The sequence below is a fragment of the Eupeodes corollae genome, chromosome 3 (assembly GCF_945859685.1).
Source record: "Eupeodes corollae chromosome 3, idEupCoro1.1, whole genome shotgun sequence".
NCBI classification, from domain to species: Eukaryota; Metazoa; Arthropoda; class Insecta; order Diptera; family Syrphidae; genus Eupeodes; species Eupeodes corollae.
In genome coordinates, this window is record NC_079149.1 from 79,377,659 (window position 1) to 79,403,659 (window position 26,001).

Below are 26,001 nucleotides of genomic sequence, written 5' to 3' on the forward strand. Positions count from 1 at the left end.
GCTCTGACGAAACGGCTGTTTTTTAGCAGTCGGCTTGAACGCAGAGTGAAATTAATTTGCTACATGGCACCCATACAGCCAATGATCGTTTATGGTTGTCCTGTGTGGTTCAAAGATGCCCTTTCCCAGATGGAGAAGTTTCGGGTGTTCGAGCGGCAGTGTTTACGACGCTGTACCGGCTTATATCGAACAGCCGGATCTTCTTATGTCCATTACTATTCCAACGAGGTCCTATACAACGGGGCTCGAATCAACAGAATGGACAATTTCGTGATAAAACTCGTTTGAGGTCCCATTGCAAGAGCTAAGTCTTCGAAAAACAATTTAATTTTCGGGGCGTTCTATCCGAACGACGAGTATTTTGAAAGTGGATAGATTGGCAGTTTCATTAATCTACCACGTCAGACGACGAACTGTGGTAAGGCGACTCCTGTACAATCGGGACGTCATGGCACAAGGCGGAGCAGAGCTCCTTCGGTTCAGTAGGGCTGTGCCTGAACGGGACCGAACTGATAAGGTGAAGCAGGAGAACCAGTTGGTGGCTTCAATCGGCACTTGATAGTGGGTCGGGATGGGGTTTTAAGCATTATCCGGCTTACATACTTGTTTTATTGTTTTAGGGTTCAGTTTTAAGTAGAATAGGCATGGTGGCACAAAAAGAAATAGAAAAAAATAATACAAAGCAAAAAAAAACATGGAATAAAAAAATAAAATAAAATATGAAAAACAAAAATGTTAGATAGTTAGATTTGCTGCTGTAGTTGTTCTAGTTTTAAGAAGTTTATAGGTAGAATAGGTAGTTTAAGTTAGCTTTAAGTTTTATATTAAGGACCTTATTTTAAGTAGTTTTAAGTAAAAATATTAAAAAAGAATCTTGATATTAGTTTTTTTTTTTAATTTTTCTAATAAAAACAAAATAAATAAAATTTAAATTGAAGTAAAATAGATCCTAGGGACGAAAGGCATTAGTAGATAATGTTATAGTTTAGCTTAGAGTTGCCTTGTTTTGAATTCTACTTTCGAGTTACGTAGGTCCTCATTTATTCGAAAGTTCATAAGAATAAAGTTGGCACTACTAGAACTATTTGATTCTCGTTGGTTGGAAACTAATCAAATAGATACATAGTACTAATTTTTCCAATTCGAGCAAACTCATTGAGGAATCGAGTTACATAGTAGTAATACATTCATATTTTTAACCAAAACCAATACTGTACTCACGTTAAATTACAAATAAATTGTTCAATCATTTCCATAAACAAAAACAACACCCATATTGCATAATATTCATTACAATAATTTATTTTTATTGAGTCACCTTAGTGAAAATATTGTGAATTATTATCTAATGAATTTTTCTATTTTTTTTTGTATTTACATATGAATGGCATCAATAAAATTAAAGAATATTCTTAACATAGTCGCTATGGGCTACGTATAAATTTGAAATATTTTGTTTAAATAAGTATAAATAGTGTGCATATTTAATTGCAAACCATCCAAATCATTTTTTTTCTTAATCTAAAGTCTTTGGTAATAATATGTACTCATTTTAAGTTTATAATTCTTATTTGGTTTTAGACAAGGATTCGCTTATATTGCAAGTTATAGTGTATTTTGGTTGCGAAGAAATTTAAGTTAACATTAAGAGATATATGCAACCTTATCTTGATATTGATAAATTACCAACTATTCGTTACTAGCCAACATCAAAGGTTGTTGATTTCAATATAACTATCTATGTCTTATCAAACTTAATCACATTGGTGTGAACAAGAAAAGCTTTATCCTACGTGATACATAAGATCGCAAAAATGTTTGCACAGTGTTAAGTTGGAAGATATGACAAACGGTTCACGTATAATCAAAGTAAATGATATCAAAGTATGAACAAACTTTTTAGTCTCTACATCTACACTACTATCCCTGCTCATTGCCCATCAGTATAACGGTTGTCATGTAATATTTGTTATATAATTTAAAATGTTATTCGCTGACAAGAAACAATTTCTAAAATGTTAAAATTTTATTGAAGTCTTGTGTCTTGTAAAGAAGCATTTGTAGCTTGTTGATAGGGACTTAAAGCTGCAAAAGCACCCGTCGCAGCACCGGCTCCTGTATGCGGTAGAGTTGCATATGTGTAAGGTGTTACATATCCAGCAGTTGCTGCATTTCCTAAAATTAAAAAAAAATACATTAAACAATTTAATTTATATAGACAAAAAAAAACAATGAAAACAACAATATCAAAAAATGCACTTTACACAAATACAAAATGGAAAGCCTTATTCGGGCTCTGTTCTGTCGCGTTTGGCCTAATTTTAATATTCAAATAAAAAAGGAATACCAATCTTAACGAACACTTACTATTAAGACGTGAATAAAGAATTCACATCGGGAATTTGCAAACAAAATTTCAAAATCAATAAACAGATTGAGTTTATTGGTGTTATACACACTAAAGATAGAATCTTTATTCTATTCAGAGGATTTTAGCCCAGTCAAATTAGACATGTCACCTCTGAATAGTTCGCATACGATGAAAATTGGTACAGTCACTCAGGACATCGTTATTAACATGTGACACAAATCTCAAGTGTACCTACATAAAAAGTTATAAAGGCTTCCTTTCTTTGTTTTGACATGTACTACAAAATAGCGTCAGTAACTTTCTTTTTCTATAACCAAGCGTTTAGAAGTTACATCCGTTTCAATAAATGTCAAATGTCGAAAATATTAGTTTTTCGCTTCAGGAAATAACTTGTATACTTTCATTATTTTTCTATCTACAAGAAAACAAACGCTTTTAAAAAACTATAAAATGGGTAAACTTTAAAAACAATCCATTTTTATTCATCTTAACTCACAAATGGCAATGCGGTTGAACAATATTTTAAAGATTGTTAACTACGTAATTGTCTACAAATAAAGCTAAGATTTGTTCCCAAACAAGCAAAATAATATACAATGTCTCATACAAGTATTCGCTCAAAGAAAATGTAAATTTTCGTACCTATTGCAATTTCTCCAAGAAAATGTATAGAATTAGTAGAACTTAATTATTTTATTAAAGTTTAAATAAAAACAAAAACGTCATTTCAAATTATTAATTAGCAGATAAATAAAAAAATAAACAAAAACAAATCCTTAATTTAACCTTTCACGTATAATCGGACACAATATACCAAAAATTGTGCATCGGATAACTTCCATTGTGCATTTCATAATTTCACAAATTAAAGGTGAGCAGAAAAGTGGAAAGAAGAAGCTGCGTACGAGGCTAATCAACTAAAATTCCTTCTTATCTTCGGAATCTCTACATACATATAACACAGGATACGTCTTCTTGGAATAGGGTCGAACTACATATTTTTGTATTATTAGTTAAACATTAGACATTACAATATTATGGATTAGGTTTTGTTCACGGAAAGAAGCAAATTTAGCCTTAAAAGCTCAGATAACTACTACTACGGGCTACTGTAAAGTATGTGGTTTGGTTGGTTAAGGTATGAGAAGGCCGGATTTAGAGGTCCAGAGGCCTCGGGTTAATAAAGGAGCGGAGGCCTCAAATTATTTTCAAAAAAAGAGGCTGGTATGCGACCCACACTGATAACTTTTCATCCCGTCTGTCGATTTGTCTTGCTTAAAAGTTTGTAGGTTTTCGTGGTGGGTTAAAATAGTTGTCAATTGAATTATTCTTACGAGTTTTAAAATTACCAACAATATTTTTAGTATAAAAAAATAGTTTAGTTTGAAAATCTATTTTTGTTAAATAGATTTATAGTCGAAAATAAATTTTAACCAATTTAATCAAGAACCGAACATCTGTGAAATAAAAAGAGTTTGAAGACAATATTTATTTTATTTTTAAAAGCTTTTTGAGTTGTAATTAAACTTTTAACAAGTTTTAGTACTGTTTTTTTTGTTAGGTTTTTATGTTTTGTAAAAAAACTGTCAAGAAGATTTTCTTTAAAATTTTACTGATTTTCCAAAGGATAAAAATAGGTTAAAGCCAATATCTCAAAGTTTTCAGAAGATATTTAAGTCGAAAACAAATGTTTTTAAACATTTGTTTGTTTCTTTTAAGTTTCTATTTTTTGTAAAAAAAGCTGCCAATTTGATTTTTCTCAAAATTTGACTGAATGTTGACAATAACCTTTTTAAAAAGATTAAACTAGTTTAAAGCAAATATCTCAAAGTTGAAAAGATATTTGAGTCGAAAATAAAATTTGTACCAACTTTTATTATTTTTTTGTTTAGGTTTTTATTTTTTGTCAAAAAACTGTCAATAACAAAATTTATTTGAAGTCGATATCTCTTCAGGTTCTTGAGCTATGGACAACGAAAAAAACGTCGAGAACGTACGGACGTACGAACGTACGTACACACGCACGTACAGACATCTTTCTAAAAATCTTTTATTTCGACTCTAGGGACCTTGAAACGTCGAGAAATGACAAAATTTTCAATTTGAAAAATCGGACCCATTACAATAATTTCCCATGGGAAGTTAATAAATTAAACTCGAGTGAAAAAATCGTTTGTCAATAAATAATTTATTGTGAAATCATGTAGATTCCTTTAGTACTGAAAAAAAAATATCTGTAATTAAATGTTAGGGTTAACGAACGGAACGTTTTAAACTTTTTTCGCCGAAAAATCGTTGATGATTTCGTTGAAATCCAGTTCTCGGAGTAAATCGCTCTCAATGCTCAGTAGAGAAAGCTTCGATAGACGGTTTTGTCCCATCTTGGTTCGAAGCTTCCGCCCGGTTACCCTCCCCTCAATCCGGCCTTATGTATGGGAATGTAATTCATGTTCTGGTGATCGGAGGTAACATTTTGGGGAGGGTAACATTTATCAGATGACCTTAATGCAATGGAGCGTATAATGGATGAACTGGAATGTCGAGTTGCTTAAAAGAACTTTAGGAACAGTGAGGACCTTAAGATGGGACTTCAAGGGGAATGTGAAAAAATAAGTTGAGAAGTCTTGAGAAAGCGATTACATCGAAAGCAACTTAGTACTAAATATTAAGTGACCGATTATGTGTGAGGAGTTTAATTATTGAGTTACTTTTGTTTTTAATATTAATTTGCTGTTTAATGGCTTAAATTGTAATTTTAACTTATTTAAAATGTCATATAAAATTGTAATACATTTTTACACCCTCCATTCATTTTTGTGGAGAAAATACATTGCGAAAATTAAAATTTATTAGTCGTGGGAGCCACTGAACATAACAAAATGTTGCGATTAAGAATAATTATCGAAATTTCAAAAAACTTCTTACTATTCCTATCAACTTTGCTCAAATATTAATTTGTTTAAATGTCGAAATTCATGACGAAAAATACAACACACAAACAAATTTAAGCATTTCAAAAAATGATTTTGTTTGCACTTTTCCACATTTTTACTATTTCACCAAGTATGAGTCCCAATTGTCGATGTTTAAAGTTTCATTATTGTATTTAATGAATTTTAAGATTATTAGTGTCATGGATGTCCGAACTTTCAGAGGAGCTAACATCGACTCGGACCACTACCTCGTTGTAGCCAAGGTAACACTTCGGGTTTACCCAAGCCAAAACAGGGAGGTGCTCGGAGAAGGTACAACGTCCAACGGCTACAATCGCAAGAGATTGCCAAATCCTTTTCCGACCGAGTTACAAGTAACCTCTCTCGAAGTGCAATGCATCGAAAACCAGTGACACCATTGCCAAGATGCAATCAGAGAAGCCGCCTCTGATGTGCTTGGTTTCAAGCAGCCACCAACAAAGAACCCCTGGTTTGATGAGCAACGTCAGCAGGCAAATACAGCCAAACAACAGGCACACAAAGCGGCGCTGCATAAAAGGACGAGAGCTGCTCATGAGCTATGAGCAGAAGAGGCGAGAGGAGCACCGACTTCGCAGAAGGAAAAAGAGAAGGCATGAGAAGCGTGCGGTCGAAGATGTTGAGAGGTTTAAAAGCAGGAATGAATTTCGAACGTTTTATGAAAAGGGGAGAAACGAAATTCACAGGTACATAAACCTAGAACCGAAGGCTGCAAAGACGAAAGTGGAAACATGATAGTGAAGCCGTAGTCAATGCTGAGGATATGGAAGGACCACTTCTGCAGACTGTATAACGGCGACGACGAACCGAATTCCGCTGTCAGGCAGGATGATCCATTCAACATAGACAACGAAAGCCAACAATCCCGTCCTCCCGAATTAGACGAAGTAAAGATTGCCATATCTTAGTTGAATGCCGAGCTCTTTAAAGCAGCTAGAGATAAGTCAGTTAGGAGCATGCACCAACTTATCTGTAAGATATGGTCGTAAGAAAGCATGCCCGATGAATGGAACCTCAGTATTGTTTGCCCGATCCTGAAAAAGGAGACCCTTTATACAGAACCTACTATAGAGGAATCAGTCTACTTAACATCGCCTATAAAATCTTCTCTGCCGTAATATGTGAACGTCTAAAGCCCATCGGCAACAACCTGATAGGTCCTTATCAGTGTGGTTTTAGACCAGGAAAGTCCTCAGTCGATCAAATATTCACATTACGGCAGATCCTAGAGAAACCCAAGCACACCAAATCTACACCCCCATCTTTTCATCGATTTAAAGGCCGCATGTGATAGCATCTACAGGGACGAGCTGTATAGAGCCATGTCTAATTTTGGCATCCCTGCCAAACTCGTCCCTTTGTGCAGGATAACCATGGAGAATTCACGCTGCTCCATAAAGGTTGGAAACAACCTAACAGAACCTTTCGATGCCAAAAAAGGTTTTAGATAAGGTGATGCGCTGTCATGTGATTTTTTTAACATTGTGCTTGAAAGAATAGTGCAGAGCTCACACGTCAACACTAGAGGCACTATCTTTCAAAAGTCTGTCCAATTTCTGGCATATGCTGATGACATTGACATAATCGGAAGAACTCAGCGTGATGTCAATGGGGCTTTTGTGAGTATTGAGGCAGAGGCGGAAAAAATGGGTTTAACGGTTAATGAGGGCAAAACAAAGTACATGATGTCGTCAAGAAAGGACATACAGCACCGACGTCTTGGTCAAAACGTCACCATCGACAGACGTAACTTTGAGGTAGTCAAGGACTTCGTCTACCTACGAGTAGCTCTGCTGTAAACGCAGAAAACAACACCAGCGCTGAGATCAAACAAAAAAGAACTCTAGCTAACCGATGTTTCTTTGGGCTAAGAAAGCAATTGAGTGGTAAAGGTCTATCTCGAGGGACCAAAGTGTTGCTATATAAGACCCTCATCATCCCCGTCCTGCTATACGGTGCAAAAGCATGGACTATGGACCTTTCATTAACATAACCATATTGAAAAGTCCAAAACCTATTAAATAACAAAAAAAACGTATTTTTAGACGTTTATATTTAAAGCTATTTATAGATAAAATAGTATTCCGGATATAGATAGATAGAGGTCTTCGTGACGTTTTTAGTAATCATAATGGCGTGGCACGGTGAGCATCGCGCATTTGTCGCAGAGGAATATATCTGTAATGGTGGTCCTGCGATTACTACTCAGCGAGCATTCGCATTCGATTTTAACTTGAATGACATGATCCTGTTCCGGATAGAAAAACAACTCAAGTTTGGTTATCAAACAAAATTTCCGATACTGGGCAACAGAAAACCCTCAAGAAATTCATCAACGACTACTTCACATCCCTTATGTGACAGTTTGATCTGTTGTTGCTGAATTTGATGTGTTAGGTCCGTATTTTTTCGAAGGAAATGGGCAAAAAGTTACAGTTAATGCGGATCGCTACTGTCACATGATTGTGAACTTCCTCCAACCAAACTTAAATCAGTTTACTAGGAACCACAAAGAAGTCTGGTTCCAACAGGATGGAGCCACAGTACCAGAGCTGTAAAAGCAGTAAAACGACTTCAAAGCATTCAAATGACTGCACTACATTGAATGCAATCAAAAGACTTAATGAATGCAAAGAATGTAAAAGACTTTTAAAAGACTTACAAGAATGCAAGCAGTAAAAAGTAATGCATTCTTTTGACTTTAAGTCTTTTAGCTGCTCTAAATTATTTTTTTACAAAAGACTTCAAAAGATTATTGCACTTGTTATTTCAAAAACATTTCATAGAGTTTGGCATCAAGCTCTCTTATAGAAAATGCGTGCTTTTGGTATTGGTGAATATCTTCTTTGTTGGTTTATAAATCACTTTTCAGACCGTTTAATTCAAGTAAGCTTTGTCTCAAAAACCCTTCTTTATTTTTGAAAATGATCTGTTTTCTGAAATTTCTAACCCACTAAATTGTTTCGCTGATTACAGTACCCTCAGCTTTTCATATTCGTTTTAAGATTCCCATTCTTGTTTTTCGGATGTAGACTACCAACGGCAGCGTATAAGAAATTCTGATCTTATCAGCATTGCCCAATGGGGAATAAAAAATCGTGTAATGCTTCGAAAAATCAATAATGTCTGCTGTAAAAGCGAGCCCCAATGCCGCTATCCACAGGTGGCATTTGCATCGAGGACTGAACAGCTTTCAGTTCTACATATGTGCATCACAAACTTCTTGTTTTGAAGTGATCACATATTTGACATCACCAAAAATGTTGCTAAGTGTTTAGTCAATGCATCTTATGATCTGAATATAATTTAGAAAGCTTTTATTTGTTCAAAACTAGTTTATAATTCTCATAAATGGGCTGATGTCCCGATAACGTACTTGAATCTTTTTGATAGAATTGAAAAGAGAGCTCTAAAAATCATCCGAGATCATTCTCTTACCGAGACATTTGATTCTCATGAACACTGCCGTAAGGTCTCAAGATTATCATTGTTTTATCGTAATTTTTCATTAAAAATGTAATTCTTCGTAGTATAAAACAAACTTAGGTACACGAGTAATTTTCGAAGTCCTTGTACATACAATACTATGTTCTTTAAAACAATTGATGATATTGGCTACATCAATAACAAATAATCTATTTGAAGAATCAAGCGTCGACACATCAGCAATCTCGCAGAAGATTGCGAGTGTTTTTTCCCGCATGAATTATGTCCAAAACTCAATGTATATGTGAATACTGTAAAAGGCTAATGCGGCTTTGGCATAATTTATGTTTGAAAATGTCTGATTTTGTTCAAAATAAATAATTGGTATTTGTAGGAAGTTTTGATTAATTTTTTCTTTTCATTCAAAGAAAAAGGTGGCTTAAGGATTACAAAAATTGTACGGATGTGTTCTTATTTGAAACGACGTCCCGTGATGGTTACAACACATAAAAGACGGTGATGGAATGTTTAAAAGCTTCAAACACGCTAAATTAAAAGCATTGTTGGATTACGATTAGTATTGGAGTTACTCCATAGCCATTTCCGAGCAACTGCAATGATGCAATGATTCAAACGCAACGAACTTTGATTTCTTATAAATTAAAACCAAAGGACGTTCAGCGTTCCTAATACAAAATGGATTCATTGCATTATTCTTCGCCGACTCATCCTAATTTTCACGCTGTTTTATTGTTAAATTGAGTGCGCGTTTGTGTTGACATTTAGACCAAACTCCATAACTTTTCTCCAATTTTCCTTCCAGAAAACAAAACATTGTTCGATACTTGGCAGAAAATGGTCAGGTTTTGGTGACATAATATGTTAGGCAACTTGAAGGTAAGGTAAGTTTTTAGTATTTGTTTGGCCAAAGTTCCACATTTGAAGATAATGACATTTGACGAAGCATTTGAAATGCAAAAGATAATGCCGAATGATTTCTTAATTTTTTGTGTGGCTGAATATCATTAAGAAAATATAAATATAATATAATCAAAATTATTGTAATTGAAAAAGAATGTTGGTTAATTTTCTTCGAGTTTCTACATACATAATATAAAAATTAATAGTTTTCCATTGGTAAACTTGAATTTCAATAATTAAATTATTTTATTTTTATATTATAATTCAATACCTACCCAAAATAACATTAATTTAAAAAAATATTGTATTATTATAATAAATGTAAAAAACAGCAAACCAAAAAAATAAAAACAAAGACCAAAAATCACCTTGAAAACAGTTTTCAATATGTTTGTCAACGCACACACATTTTTTTTATTTTAAAACTTACACGGCTAAAGTATGGCACCAACTGCAATCGGCTTTTCGTAGACGGTATTACATCTCATTTAAAGTTTCAAAACTCTGGAAAAATTGTGTGCTTTCAGTGTAAACCTTATATGTTTTATACTGAATTGATTGAGATGGAATTATTTTAAATGGCCATCATATTACTTTCCATGTTTTTCCTCGTTGCCTGACTTTAGGATAAAGTGTACAGCATTCGAAAAAGCTTTGTGTCGCGAAATCAGAAAGAACCTTATACAAGGTTTTTTGCTATGTGGGAATCAAGAAATACAACAAAGTTATTGTTTTAACTTTTCACTCAATATCAAATTTTGACACTCGGAAACAAAATATTATCCTATTATAAGATCAAAGAAATGTGTTAAAACCATCAATTCTAATCAATCATCAAAACAAACGTTATGACAAACCACACAAGATTTAAATAAACAAATTTAATATTTAATTTACAAAGTAATCTAAAAAAAATGTAAACAAGAAAATATCCAATCGGTGCTTTAGTTCACAGAACTTATAGTGAACTAAATAAAATAATGCTTTTATTATCATAAAAAAATGTAGTGTAGGTAAACAAAATAATAAAAAAAAAACACCTTTTCACAAAAACTTGCACCTTCTATTTTGCTACCAACATAAAACTGTCTTCGATTGCTTGGTAGAATACCCGCTCAAAAACAGTATGTGCTCACGGCCTCACAAAAATAGTACATAGTGAAAATTTAATTTTTGATTTTGATGATGGCACGGATTTCATAATCGAGAGACAATACAGTCTGGTATTTAGAAACAATTTTGTGCTCAATGGTTAAGAACACAGATAGAAGAATAATTTCAAGTTCAAGACCAATTAAAATTACAAGTACAAGTAATTCTATTTCGGTATGTACTCTAATTCCTTTTTTGCTATTTGGTCATTAACTGTTTTTAAATGAGAAGGGAGATTTCAAAGTTCATTGAATTTTGTAATATAAAATATAGAAATTATTAACGTTGAATTGAAATATTGATATTATTAAAATACACACCTAACCTGAACAATTCAATTATTTATTCCTTACCTTTTAAATGTAAAAAGTTACGTTTTAGGTAGCAGACATTTTTTAGTAAAATAAAGTCACAAAATCAGCTCGATATCACTTTTATTCGAAAGCAAAGGGAACGAAACTAAGCATCCAAATCATACACCAATTCCCGAGAAAAAATGACGATATTTTTAATCATTTAAGAATCTTAATTCAAATTTAAAAAACAAATAAGATTTACTCGAAAACGCTAATAATTTGATAAAGAGTTATGTAAAATTGAGAAAGAGCAATGAAAATGCTAGTGGCAACGGTTCATAATGGATTCAAATCAAATAATGGTCTTGTTAAATATATAACCGTTTCTAATTTAAGAAACATCTGCTGAAGAAGATGAAATCTAGAACACGGTTTTCTACAAAAACATCGATTATATGATGTGCATAAATAGATACATAAGTCGAGTCAAATCCATTGCAATATATTGAGAGCACCTGTTTTCAACTCCCAACTACTTTTATAAGTGGTATTTTTAGTCAAGATGCTACTTGTCATGAAGCAGTTGTAAACAAGCTAGAGAACCTAGCTCAGTAAGATTTAGATACACCCTTAGTTTATTGAAAAACAAGATTGAAAAATTGAAAAACTTGCTCAAGTTATTATTTTAATGTCATAGGATTAAGAATTGATGAAACAGAAGAGCCAAATACAGATAAAAACGATCTAATAACAACCGATAATGATACAATTGACGACTAAGAAAATGCTTCTAAAGCTATTCTAATTCTTGACAAGGAGATAGAATGATCTGAAGCAAAAACTAATTAAATTAATATCTTAATCAAAACATAAAAGAATTCGTGAAAAGATTGTGCACTTTCTGGACCTTGGGCTCGATGGGGAACATATTTTGAAGTGTGAAAAAACTGCAATAATCTGCATGAGTAGCCTGTGCAATATCAACAATAACGCGTATCTAGTCTGCACTATTGTAGTCACTAAAACATTTTGATATTTAGTCCATTTGATATTTTGGACAATATATATAAATGTATGGTATAGGTCGTAATGTTCGTTCTATTAAGAAAAACGGACCCCGGATTCATCATCAGACGAGAAAAGCAAGCGAATTCTTTTTTAGCAAATATAGAACTGTAGCAAAATATGGTTGCATTTGCTTACTATCTCCTCAAACAACAAACTATATAAAACCAATAATTTTGAATTCGTAATGGAAAGGGTAAAAGCGAGGTTTAAGACGAAGTTTATAAATTACGTTCGTTAATGTAAAAATACAGGATATTGATTTCAATTAAAAATATTCTCAAAAACTTTTCACACGCACACATTGAATCTTGAATATATGTATCTATGATATAGTATTAACTTAATTTCTTATCTTTCTCAAAACCTTTTCAAGGTAAGTAAATTTTAGGTTTGGTTTTTGCTTTGTTGCTTTTTAAATTGAAATTGTTTTATTAGTATAAGAACTAAGCTTAAAATGTTACATTTAAGATTTTTGTTTTAAAATTTGAGTTTGACCAGACTGTCAAATAACTGTATCATAAAAATGTAAAATGAAAAGGTTACGTTAAAAAATTAGGGCCTTCCTTTGAAAAGGATCGAAGTCTATTTCAACAATTTTGTATAAGTTCACAATGAATATGCATTATGTGTAACAATGTAGGCCAACACGCATTGCAAATATACCAACAACCTTAATCTTACCCCAAAGATTCTAATCTCAAGGATTGCTTTTCTATATACTCAACTGTTCTAATATGAATACGTTTTTTTTTTTTTAATTTCAAGCAAGGACAACAAAAAAAACAAATTTCCACAATAAATCAAAGAAAGTAGGTCATTTTTAGGAATTCAGCCACAACAAAGAAAATGTTTTCATTCGGTTATTAAAATTATAAAACATCTCACAAGCTCGATATATTTGGTGGCAATTCTTGACCATAGTGTTTGCGGCATAAAATGCTTGTTAACAATTATTGACACTCACATTGTGATTTTAATATAATATTCATAATTTACATACTTCTAAAACATCTACAAAATTTTAAATACCTAGTTCAGTAAAGCAGTTACCTGCCACGGTGCCAGAATATGGATATGCTTCAAAGCCAGTAGGATATTGTCCACCATATGGTGCAGCGGCAGCAGCAACAACAGCGTTCTAAGACCATTAACAAAGAATTATTAAAAAATATTTAAGGTATTTCAATAAGTGGTCAGTTACATGATATTCATAAAATTGATTGGTCGCTGCAGCAATCGCGGCAGCATGCGATAACTGCGAAGCCTGTATTGGTACTAAACCGGACGCTGCATTAGCTGTATTTGCTGATGCAGAGGCCGTTGCAGCAGCACTAAGGTAGGGTGATCCGTAAATGTATGGTGGGGGAACACTGAAATAAAGAAATAATATTTTAACAAAATATTTTAGATAAAACATTCCAAAACTTACCCGAATTGATTTGGTATTATCGAATATCCAGCCCTCAAACTCGCAGCAGCAGCAGCGGCATAGGGAAATCCTTTAAAAATGTAAGTTGGTGTTAAAAAAATGTATTTTATTTTATATGCTCATACAAAGAGCAGTATAAGAGTACACTACGGTACAGTTGAATAAAGACTCAACAAAATTTCGCTTAATATTGATTTATCATCAGGAAAACCTTTACACATGTATGTATAATTATTATTTATTGTTAAATAAGTTTTTGTCATATTCGAAACAGCGAGCGAGACTTAACAACATTTCGCTAAATATTGATTTATCGACAGGAAAACCTTTCCACATATGTAAGTATAATTTTTATTTATTGTTAATTACGTTTTTGCCATATTCGAAACAGGGAGCTATTAAACCTTTTCACATGAATATATGACACTAACAATAATGTACAAAAATATGATTTTGATTATTATCATACATTATGTATAAATACAAATTTAATTCAGTTTTCTGAAATTACTTTGTATAATATATGTGATCGTATGCATTTGTGGTTGTCCCTGTAATCATTGAAATGTTTATTCTTTTATTAGTCACTGTTATTTCACAGATAATCGAATATCACCTAACTAGTACCCTATTTGAGATGAGTTAAACATTTTATTTCGGCTTCATTTGCTCAAAGAACAGCATTTTGCTCATAGAAAACCTATAATTTCTAGAGCACCGATTGAAGGGATTTGTTCTCTTTCGCCAATGTTAATGATTAAGTAATAAATAAAGAACTTGCAACGATTTTATGAAAAAAACTTGTGTACCATCGACACTGATATCTCATAGTTAAGATCGTGTCAGCTATTGAAGAATTGGCACTTCGGGTTGTTCACCTGCGTATTTAAACGGATTTGGAGAGTACATACATACATAAATATACATAGTCAAAATTGAATGATTTTGTTATTCTGATAACAAATCAATCAACTTAATTCTTTTTTTTATGATCAATAAGTACATACATTTGATGTTGATGATAAATGAATGATCACTGGTTTAAAATCAAAATGGATCATAGTTCCACCTAAAAGTTTGTTGATTACATATTGAGATCATTTTTTAAACATAGTCGTCTCGGTTTTGTAGTTTTTTTGTTAAATTTAAAAAAAAACTATTGTTCTATGATTTTTCTATTCTAATGTATCCACTCAACTCAAATGTTTATTTACGGTTCGAAGAATATGGAGAATTCAATGTGATTTGAACCCAATGTTTGCATGGTATTGGTTAGTTTTGAAGTGACTATGCATGAGTGGATTATGGTTTGTGTGTGGTTATCATCTATGAAAAACATACACTCTGTTTCAGTTAAATAAATAAAAACAACACATAAACTGCACCATCTATTGAGTCATGGTTAACAGCGAATCGCGATGGGCAAGATACGCAACTATAATTTTTGATTGTTAAAAAATTGTTCCACTCAAGATATAACATTCTTTTCCAAGCCAACGTGAATTTTTTACTCATTTTATAAATAAACTCGACAAAGAAAGCAATAAAATGTTATCATATAAATAAAGACAGGGAGCGAGTACGATAACTTTGGCGCCGAGAAAAAATAACGATTTTTGGTAAGAGGAGCTCAATACAAGCATTTTTTAGTATGGGAGGAGGGTTCTATCTCCCTTACTTACGACTTAAATTAAAATAAGAAACAAAATATTTAAAAACAACGGCAACACATACAATTATTAATTATACCTCTTTCAAAAGCCAAAATTGTAAAAATCATAATTAATTTTAAATAAAGTTTTTTTTCAATAAATAGTTTTTGAAATAATTGACTTTAAAGTGAAATTTTCTGACACAAAACACGTTGAGTATTATTTGTCTCATGCTTATTAATACCAATGAAGCCCTGTTTAATATTCACCCTTGCTGGGTCATAGAGACATTCCAGGCAATTGTAAGCAAGATGTACTCGGCTGAAAAGAAACAATACAATGCAAAACGCTATTAAGAAGGCAAAAATCAGGTGGAATAACATCACCACGTGTCAGGTCACGAAAAACATCTGACCTACAATAGATTTTTAGCCGTCTAGGTGCTTGCAATCTCTAAACATATCGCATGTAAGCTCGATAATCGGTGTCATAACTGTCTAATATGACTGACTTTTGCAGAAGCTACAATGGATGAGGAAGAGGAGAAAACAGTTCTTCAGCTCTTCTATATCAATCATGTTAACATAAACAGGCTTTCACGTTTCTTAAGGGAGTCAAATTGGTTTCATCGAGTTTTAAAGAGAGCTTTCAAGATTTATGTGGCAATGAGCCATTAAACTGGACTATGTGTGTCCTACTTCATGACGGACAACCATCTTTACCTAACCTAAGCCCTCTGCCAAAAACCGTTTTTTTATCTTGGCGCTAAAGCCCAAAGGGAATTGTAAATCCTTACTTTTTGTTTAGAACTGAGTTAAACATACATGGCGTAAAAATATTCCTCTTTTTTTTTGAAATTCTGTCGAAAACCTTCATTTGAAAATATAAGAGACGTAGAAAATTCTTACTTACCAGGAGCTATATTCATACGGGCCTTGGCACCTAGAATCGCTAAATTTACGTTTGCTTTTCGTCCATCTATTATTGGGTTTGGGTCTTTGCATGCTCTTTCAGTACTAGCTCTGTCTCCCATAATTACCTTTGGAAATATAAGAAGAAATTTAAAAATACATATTTTTTAAGTACATACAAAAATAAATAATATAATTACATAAGTAAAAACATTACCCTGAAAATATACCTATTGTGAAAATAAAATAACACAAGATTAAAACCATTTAATATGAACTTCCGATACTGAAAGTTATTGTAATATGCCAATTTTTCGACATATCAACTTCCATAGATTCTTATCATTTTTCATAACTAACTATATAAGTACTCGAGTATAATCCAATTCAATTTCTTTGTACTTAAAGTTTTGAAGTACTTTCAATTCTTTTTATACTTTCGTTCCTTTTCAAGCTCAAAAGAATCGAATTGTTATATAATTAATCTAGAACTTTCAATTTCTAAGATACCTTCAGAGGAATTGGAAAGATATGTAAAGGAGTTAAACTACGAAGTGAAATACTTGAGGAATTGGAAATAATTTCGGATACATAATTAATTGGAGGGCACAAGTAAACGTTCCGATACAAACAAAACTACAAGTGAATTTTGTTGGGGCTCGAAATAATAAACATTAAGTACACAATTCTGATCTCAAGAACAAAACGAAATATATTCTTCTGATAAATATATAAAAAAAATAGAAACAAATTGTCAGTTATATTTTATTTTACTAATGAAAATGTAGGAATTTTCAGCGCGACCTTTTAGAATTTGAACATAACTATAAATAAATGTTTTCCAAATCGCATTTTCGTGATTCAGCATGCTAAAAACTTTTATACGTTTATAATAATTGTTTACTATACAAATGATGTTCTTGAAATCTGGTAAAATTTTAACAAAAAGAAGGTTTTGACATATTTTTTACAAAACAATTAAGAACTGCTAAGCATACAATTTTTAGAGCTTTAATGGCAAGCTATGATTGTGGGTCAATCCAGTCTATTTTTTTTTTGTTTAAATACAGTTATTGTTACAGTTACATTGTAAATTTATCGAATATACTCACAAATCCATATCCACGGCTTTTGTTTGTTTGACGGTCAGTTATAACAACAGCTTCTTCTATATCACCAAATACGGAGAAGTGATCTCGGAGGCTTTTATCTGTGGTGTGATATGGCAAGCCTCCTACAAACAGTTTTGTCCATGTTGTATCTCTCTGTTGAATAGCCGCTGTAGCTGTAGTTCTCTGCGGCACTAAGCCCAAACTCGCTGTATCTGTTTCTGTTGCACCAGTCATTAACATTTTGTATGAATTTACAAGATTATCACACTAAATAGATTAAAATAAAATAAAACTTTGAATAAGTATACAAAAAAATGTAATAGTGTTTTTATAAAATTCATATATAAGATGATTGAGACTGTAATTAAGCAATTTAGTTGACTGAGGAAAGGAACGTTGCCGATATCGGTACAAAAAAAAAATATTTCCAAAAACAAAACAATGAAGTGAACTATAAGCCTTTTCAGGATTATCCATTCTTCATCGGACAACCTCGATACAATTCTTTTGTAATGTTCTTTTCTTAGGAACAAAACGTATTATTTTAAAGCTCTTTATCGATTGTTTTGAAATTTTAACTGAAAATTGTGTTAAAAAACGTCCGTGTTTATAAATATACAGCTAAATTCCTAAAACAAAAAAGTTGTTTGCGATATTTTGGTCACAAAAAGCAACACTGGCTATATTTAAGTATATCCAAACAATTATCGGGTTCTTCCCAGTGGACAATATACTAATAGTAGAAAATTCTAGAATAGAAAAAATACAAAAAAGTTTTACTAGGTATGCTTTCTATAAATTAAATTGGATATAGAAGTACCATTTTATCCATCTAGATGCCTGTTTATTGCCATTCAAACGCTTGAAATAAGTAGAAAATATTTTTCAATAATATTTGTGAAAGATTTAATAAGCAATCGTATCAAATGTTCTTTTTTGTTAGAACGAATACTTTTTTACTTTCCATCAAGGACTCTCCGTTCTAATTTTCATTTGCGAGAGACTTTTCATAGAAGATATTATAGTAGAAACGAACCGTTTGCACGTTGCATAAGAGAAACGAATTCTATTGTTGAGGTTATAAATATTTTTTCTAATATTTCAAGAAATGTTTTTAAAAAAATGTTATGTCTGCTTTGTTATCACAATCTGTTTTGTCATTGACATTTATCTATTGCTAACATTTGTATTTATTATTATTTCTGTACATATATCTACTTATATTTAAATTAATTATTATATTAATTTTTTAAAGTAGTCTGTAAGAGTTGAACTCTGTTTGATGAAAATAAACTAAACTAAACTAAACTATATTAACGTTAGTTTTTAAATTTATTTTAGAATCGTGTGCAACTAACTTATGTATACTAAATAGCTCCTTAACATACTACTTTATCGTTCAAAGAGCACAAATCCAATACAATACATTGTTTTGTCATTCTCCAATAGTTTAGGTTTTCTATGAAAGCTTTCAGACGGTTTGATTTCAGGCAACACCATTAACAATCATCATCATAGCCAATTTTTACAAAACTTTTATAAGTTAATACACCAACATTTTTCCTTGTATGAAATATCCTATAGATGAAATCCCGCATGAAAATCCGTTTATAGATTTTGAGATTACAGTACACATACATACATAGATACCTAATTATGTTGTGTTATAGAAGTTGTCAAAATATTGAGCAGAAAATAGGAACTCAATTTTGGAAAACTCTTAAATAAGAAGGCATTACCCGTGTTTTTTGGCATTCTATGAATAGTATACTAGAAAATTCCCAAGAAAACGCATCGGCAGTAGCCAGATTTTTGTATTTAAAAATTGGTACAACTAAAAGGCCTGATAGAAAAATAATACAAGAAAAAAACACACAAATAGAAGAAAGTTTTGTGAAAATCAAAATTTAAAATTAACTTCAGCAAAAACAAACTAACTAAAACTAATAAAATGGACAATTTTCAAGAAGAAATGTAAATAAAACATCAGAAAATTGATATTCTATAAAAAAAAGTTCATTTAACAATTACTTAAAGCAGGGGGTTTGTTCGTAGACTACTACATTAACATGTGGTGTTGAAGCGAGCTTAAAGCTCGCCTCAATCCTTTATGTATTTGAATCGAGTTCCAATGAGCTTGATTCGATTCGACTCCAGTCGGCGATCGGAGTCTAGTCAAAATTTATGAAGAAAAACAAGTGTGGAGGAGATGGTTTTACAAATAATGCGTTATGGTCTGTTTATTTGCATGTTTGTGTACAAAAAATATAATTTTGTTTTAATCAAATTAAAAAAAAATTGCACATGGAGCAGGAACTATTTAGTTCTTCAATGTTTCACACGAATCAAACTATCTCACTTGCACTTCATAAGAAACATCGAAACACCATTTGCATTTTAGAAAGTGCTGTCAAACTTTATCATTTGAAATCTTCTTGTGCAATGGAAACACTAAATGATTTATTTAATCTAAACTGAGATAAACCTTTGGTGGAAACATAGCAAAACTTAATTATCTTTTCTATTGTTTTCTATTGCAAAATAAGCCCCGTTAGTTCATCTTCATTAACAAAACTAAATAATATCAACAGTAAAAGATTAATTTTTCCACAATGGAAAACACATGATTCCAAATGCACAACTTCTCAACGAACACAGCCATGCAATATCAATCGAACTAACATTTGAGAACGAAATCACATAAGATCCATTCGAGACTCGTATAAATGTCAAAAACCCATCCGTAGTAAGATTCTACTTCAACTTTTATCGGTAGTATTTCTACTGCGGATGTTGTTTTTGTTGTTCGTGTAAAATCCTACTACACTATTAAAGATTTTCCAACAAAACACGGGTATTGGTAATTGATAAATATATTTCTTTTTCTACAACTACTGTCACTTCCTATGAATTTCATTGTAATCAAAAACGTGTTCTAATACTAAAAAGGTGGTTACCGAATCCGACTTTAATAGGTATTTCTATGATATTTTTTACTATATAAGTTGATATGTTTGATAGCTTTTTGCTGAATAAGATGTTATGGGTGCTAGGGTTGATTAATTTCTAATAACTCTAAAAGCCAAAAGGGAGTTATAATTAGTTTTTCCGGTATCAGAAACTGGTTTAATGTTTCCCTTAAAGTTTTTAATTGGATTTAGCACAATTAACTTATTGGCTAACATATGAAACACATAGACTCGAAACTACGACTGCTGGAAACTGCTGGAAGACACATGTATTTTCTAGCAATTTCGAAGATGTCGATATAATCATTTTATTCCAAGCTATAAATTGTTTTTCAGCATTGCCTCATTTTATTGAGATATGTCGTTTTCCAAATCTCTATTTTAGGAGTTTGGTTAATTTTGTATAACTGCTTTTTAAGAATTTAGCAATGAAACTGCTATAAATAATCAATTTTGTTGATAAATACATATGTATAGATGCGGTCCAAAAAATTGCACTACGATGTAGTTTGTTACATTTTCAACAATTAATATAAATGTGGTATACTTTTAATCACCAGTACTATATATTACCGTTCTATGGTTGTTGGCAAATATTCTCTCAGCGAGTATTTAATTAATAAAAAAATAGCTGCAGATTTGATTTGAGTAGTTTTTTTTTGTCAAATAAAAGCAGTCAAAATAATAGCACCGATGAGAGTACTCCTGTTATTATTGAAATATTTTCTGTCAAATAATTTTTTTTGCATAGGTTTGTACTATTTAACTTATTCTAAATGTAATTTATAAAAATCTTAAAAATAGAAAAACCATAAAAATATGATATATAATGAGAAAACCTATTCGGAAATCAGGCAAATCCTCGGTTGTTCAAATAAAAAGATCCGCAATGCCTTAACATTTACTGTAAAATCCGAAACGCGTGGCGGAAGCGAGCAATGTCCCTTTGGTGGTGAAGAGATTGATTTGACAGAACAAAAAGGAACCGTTTTTACCAGTTACGGAGAAAGTCGGAAAGTGGTGTTGAATTTGACAGCAAGTGTAGAAACAGTTAAGGGATAACGGTTTATATTCCCGGAGTCCAAGAAAGGTACCACTCCTGACAAAAAAAACATGTAACCAAACGGATGCAATTCGCGCAAGCCCATGTAGAATGGCCCATAACAAAGTGGAGGAATGTTCTTTGGACAGATGAGACCAACATTTGTTTTGTTTGGTGGAAAATGATCACGATCATACGTGAAAAGGCCCCAACATGCTGATTTCAACACAAAATATACGACAAAAACAATCAAACATGGCGGATTTAGCATTATGATAAGGGGCTGTTTCTCTTACTACAGTGTTGGTTCTTTATACTGGATAAAAAGTATAATGGATCAGCACCTGTATGTAAAAATATTGCAGGAAGGTATGCCGTTGATATGCCGTTGAACTGGGTCTTTCAACAGTACAACGACCCAAAACACATCAGCAAATTGGCCAAAAATTGGTTTCGGAACAATTGTGTGGAAGTTATGGAGTGGACTGCACAGTCACCAGATTTAAACCCAATTGAAAATCTTTGGGCTGACGTAAGGACGGAAGTGTCTCGGTGCAGGCCAAGCAATAATAATGAACTTTGGACTACTGTCAACACTTTCTGGAAATCGATTCCTGTTGAAAGATGCCAACGCCTCGTAAACTCGATTCAAAGGCGTTGTACTGCAGTTATTGCAAATAAAGGAAATGGAAGGAAATTCAAAATTAAATATGGCTAATTTTTAAACAGATTAAAAAATAAATATTCAATATTATACAAAAAAAAATTGTTTTTATGATGCGGTGCTATTTTTTTGACTGGCAAAATTTAAAAATGGTTAGAAAGCTAAGAAATCTTAAGAAATGGACTGCATTTTAATTCCATTTTCTCTATATTTATTTAAAGAACTGAATAAGGTTATTAATTTAACAGTTAATTATTAAATAACATCTATTAATTAAGTTTGTCTGCATCATAAACTCTTTGATGCGTTGCAGTGCTATTTTTAAAGACAACTCTTATATAGTTATAGTGAAATACGGTAAAAGATATTTATAATCTTTTGTTTTAATGCTTACATTTGGAGAATGTCACTAGGGCCTTGTGCTCAAAGGACTTTTGCACCAACTAATTTATTTTAATCGTCAGAAGTTATTTCCAGATTTTTTCAAAATCATGATTGCAGATTTGAAGACGTTTTGTAATTTTTACCAAATCAATACGATTTATTATAAGAAAATTATTGTGTGAGTATATAACTACTTATTTATTTGTCATTAAAAATGTTTTCAAAAACCACGTGTGAATCTTATTTAGATCCTGTTTAAGAATAAAAAAGAGATTTTTTCATCAACCAAAAAGCCCACGAAATAGAAATGTTTCAAAAAAAAAACGAAAATAGTACCTATTTACGTAGACCAAGGTACATATATATATAATATTAAAAATAAATTATATTAAATAGTTCCTTTACTAGCAGGTATGTATATAAAGATGGAATGACTTTTTAAACGTGTACTCCAAGTAGGAGCGTGTTAATCAGATCAAGCCCTTCATTGTGAGTTCATAGGTGATAAAAATAGCCGATTATGATCAATCTAAAAAACGTATTTATAATGTTCAGTGACCTATTTCGTTGGTATCTATCCAGAGACAATATTTGTATTGTTAGTATTTTTATTAATAAAATAAGGTTTTCTTTTTTATATACACATATAGCATAATGATCGAATGTTCTTTGTTATTGTTAAACAAAAATTAACTTAATACAATTTCATTATTCTAAGCGCTAGAAATGTTCATATTTTATTTTATATTATTTGTCGCACATTTTTGTAAATACGCCATGCGCATGTTTTTAGAGCACAAAACGTAGTTTTTATATCGTTAATTTTATTTTTGTCACTCTTTTGAGACATTTTTTGTTTCAAAATTTGACATTTTAAGAACTTTTTATGATAAAAGCGATGCAACATATAGGTATACACTTTATAGACAGACATGATCATGGGAATTATAAGGAACTTTACTTTAGGTTCATTATGTTGGTAACAGAGAGTAGCTGAGTAGCAAATTCATCATGTTTTAATTTTTTTAAATACATAACTATTACTTATTTAAAATAAAATTAAAAATGGGCCTACACACTTAAACTGAAATCCTATTTGTTTAGCAAATTTTTTTTTTGTTTGGAATCCAAGTGAAATACTTAAATGTTGCAAAACGGTATATTTTTCTAAATTTGTCTTTTCTTTAAGTTTCATTTCCTAACGACACATGATTTGTCTCTTTTATTTTATTCTAAGTTTAAAATAGTTTACGTTAATGTGTATAGATGATTGTCATTGGGAGTTTCAACATACATACATATTTGTATCTGCTGCAAACAACACAACACAAGACCGCTTGACTAGTCGCAATGAATTATTGAAAAACCGAAGAAGAGTCTATGGGACGACTTTTTAAAATCCTAAGAATACAAACATGATTTTTGAACTATTATTTTTTCGCCTCCCCTGAGATTTTTATAAATAGATTATGTACTATACATACTGAACAAATTAAAAAAAAGACACTTTTAATGCAAAAGAAGAGACAAATAAAATGTCAAAACTTAGAATTAATATTTTACAGCTTTGGTTTTGATTTTTAATCGTCTGACGATATATTTAGCACAATCTAATTTTAAAATAACACATTGAAAATTGGCTTGCATTTTTTGAAGTACTTTTGCACATAACAAAGTATCTCACAAATCGAATCGTAGTTATCTCTGCATAAATGCAATGCAGCTGTTCCGTAACGGTTTTCATATGCGCTTTTAGAGTTTGTATTTTTTGTGTTTTATGATCGCAAGTAGTTATTTAAAATATAAATTACAAATGAACCTACAAATAATTTAAAGTATAGTAGGTATACTTTTTAAAAAAAAAAATAAATTACGAAAATAGAACATTCGTTTATGGAACTTATTTACAAATTATAAAATATTTATTTTGTCAAATAAATTATTTTCTTTATTTTTGAGTTTCAAAACTTAATGACGAAATCATTTAAAAAATTATAAATGTTTATTATTTTCGTACAGCGTACAGTGCAAATAATTAAATAAGCTTCACAAGGGTTCTCACAATTTTTTACTGCGCGTCCTTTTATTTTATTTTATTGTTCGATAATTCACAAAATCACAGAGCTCACAAAACAATATCAAATAAAGTGATAATTTTTGGTGTAAGACTTACCCAAACAATATGTTTAAGTAATATATGTGTTTTTCTTTTTGTAATTTTTCCTTAAATAAATATTTATAGAATTTTACTTTTACGCGACAAATAAAAAAAAACTGTTCCCAATGAAATAAAGATTCACGATTAATTCAACTGAGTGAACATGAAATTGTGTGGCGGGCAGGTCGGACTGTGTTCTGTCTGTAGTATATGGTTTCCCCTTAAAACAACCCAACACAAAAATGAGATTCTAGGAGCATAGTATCGGAAGTGTGTACTCTTGTACTGTGCTGTGCTGTGTTCAACCAATGTCTCATCCATCCTAATACGAGAGTATATACTCTATATTGGTCTGCATGCTAGCTTGTCTTTTTTTCTTTACAAAGAGCAATCTTATTTTGACTTTGGGAGTTGGAACTTGGGACTCAGACTCAGAGGCAATCGGAAAATGTGTCCGAAATGTTTTGTATTTTGTTATTTTAATTTTATTAATATACAAATATGTGACATTTGGTGCATATGACTTTAAGGCATTTTCTGTGCTCCTATATTATGTACCTTTCTATTTATTTCAGGGGTAGACTAGAAGTATATAAGCATTTGGTTGTGTATTGGTGGTGTTTTGGGTGCAATCTGCTTAATAGGGGTAGTTTTTTGAATTGAGTTAAAATTGAACAACCAAATAAAACTCAAACTCAAAATACAGGGGGTAATGCTCAATATCAATTTTAAGTGCATTATGATATTTAATAAGTTTTACACACGCGTGTTCTTTTTATATATGTACATAAACATACATACATATATTTATAATTAGGGTAGGTATGATGGGCAAGTACTGGGTATACAAAAGAAGATGTTATAGTTTTTTTTGTTTTATTCCGAAACTTGTAAAAATAGATGCCAACCTCTACCTCATGTAGGTAAGTGTTTAATTTTTCTTAGTATAGGTCGATACGATTTTTAACTTAGGGTCTGTTACGAAATCTACTTTTTACAGGGTTCCAATGTTATTCATTGAAGTAGGTACCTACGATAAAGAACAATTATACCTATGTATGTTCTGTTAGGAAGAATGCAGTACCAAACTATCCTTTAAAAAAAAATAAATAAAAACACTGCTCGGGCGTATCAACTTGCTTTCATTCAATATTAAGGTACAAGACTTCTTTATCTTTTTATAAGGCAGTGTAAACTACTTACAGCCCAATAGGAATGCAGGTACATACATACGTACACAGTTATATAATTAAAACATACTAATAATTGCAACAAATTATCAAGATTATTAAATTAACTAAATGACCACTATTAATAAATAATAATAAATAAATAAAGAGAGAGCTAGAGCCTAGTGACTTATAACTCTCAGCCATTCCTGTGTGCGAGTCATTTCAGGGAGGGCCCCTTAAATTTTAATTTTTAGCCGAATCCGAACGGCTAATTTGAGAAAGTAGTTTTCATAACAAGAACC

At 31.6% G+C, this 26,001-nt stretch overlaps 1 protein-coding gene across 8 annotated transcripts; it reads right to left on the minus strand.

Moving 5' to 3' along the window:
* Positions 1 to 1,274: 1,274 nt before the first annotated feature.
* Positions 1,275 to 24,803, minus strand: LOC129950107 (RNA-binding protein 24-B-like). 8 transcript variants are annotated; one of them, XR_008782084.1, is made up of 8 exons: positions 23,664 to 23,684; positions 17,311 to 17,577; positions 16,200 to 16,326; positions 13,636 to 13,705; positions 13,408 to 13,576; positions 13,257 to 13,344; positions 10,121 to 10,386; positions 2,036 to 2,175 (listed from the first exon to the last, which is right to left on the minus strand). XR_008782084.1 is itself a non-coding variant. In XM_056061925.1 (7 exons), exons 2-7 carry the CDS (start codon positions 17,548 to 17,550, stop codon positions 2,027 to 2,029), a joined length of 864 nt encoding a protein of 287 aa, XP_055917900.1. In that variant the 5' UTR covers positions 17,551 to 17,577; positions 24,543 to 24,803; the 3' UTR covers positions 1,275 to 2,026. The 8 variants fall into 8 exon arrangements, 6 of the variants coding, with proteins under 6 accessions (XP_055917900.1, XP_055917901.1, XP_055917902.1 ...); XR_008782083.1 differs by having other exon boundaries at positions 13,236 to 13,344; XM_056061925.1 differs by lacking the exons at positions 10,121 to 10,386; positions 23,664 to 23,684 and adding an exon at positions 24,543 to 24,803 and having other exon boundaries at positions 1,275 to 2,175; positions 13,236 to 13,344.
* Between the last annotated feature and the right edge of the window lie 1,198 nt (positions 24,804 to 26,001).

Bases quoted from the DNA above. Each gene is read 5' to 3' on its own strand.
- LOC129950107 (XM_056061923.1), bottom strand. The intron at 13,577-13,635 runs GTAAGTTTTGGA...TCTTTATTTCAG, and splicing joins ATAATACCAAATCAATTCGG to TGTTCCCCCACCATACATTT. The intron at 2,176-13,235 runs GTATTTAAAATT...TTTTAATTTTAG, and splicing joins TAACTGCTTTACTGAACTAG to GAAATGCAGCAACTGCTGGA.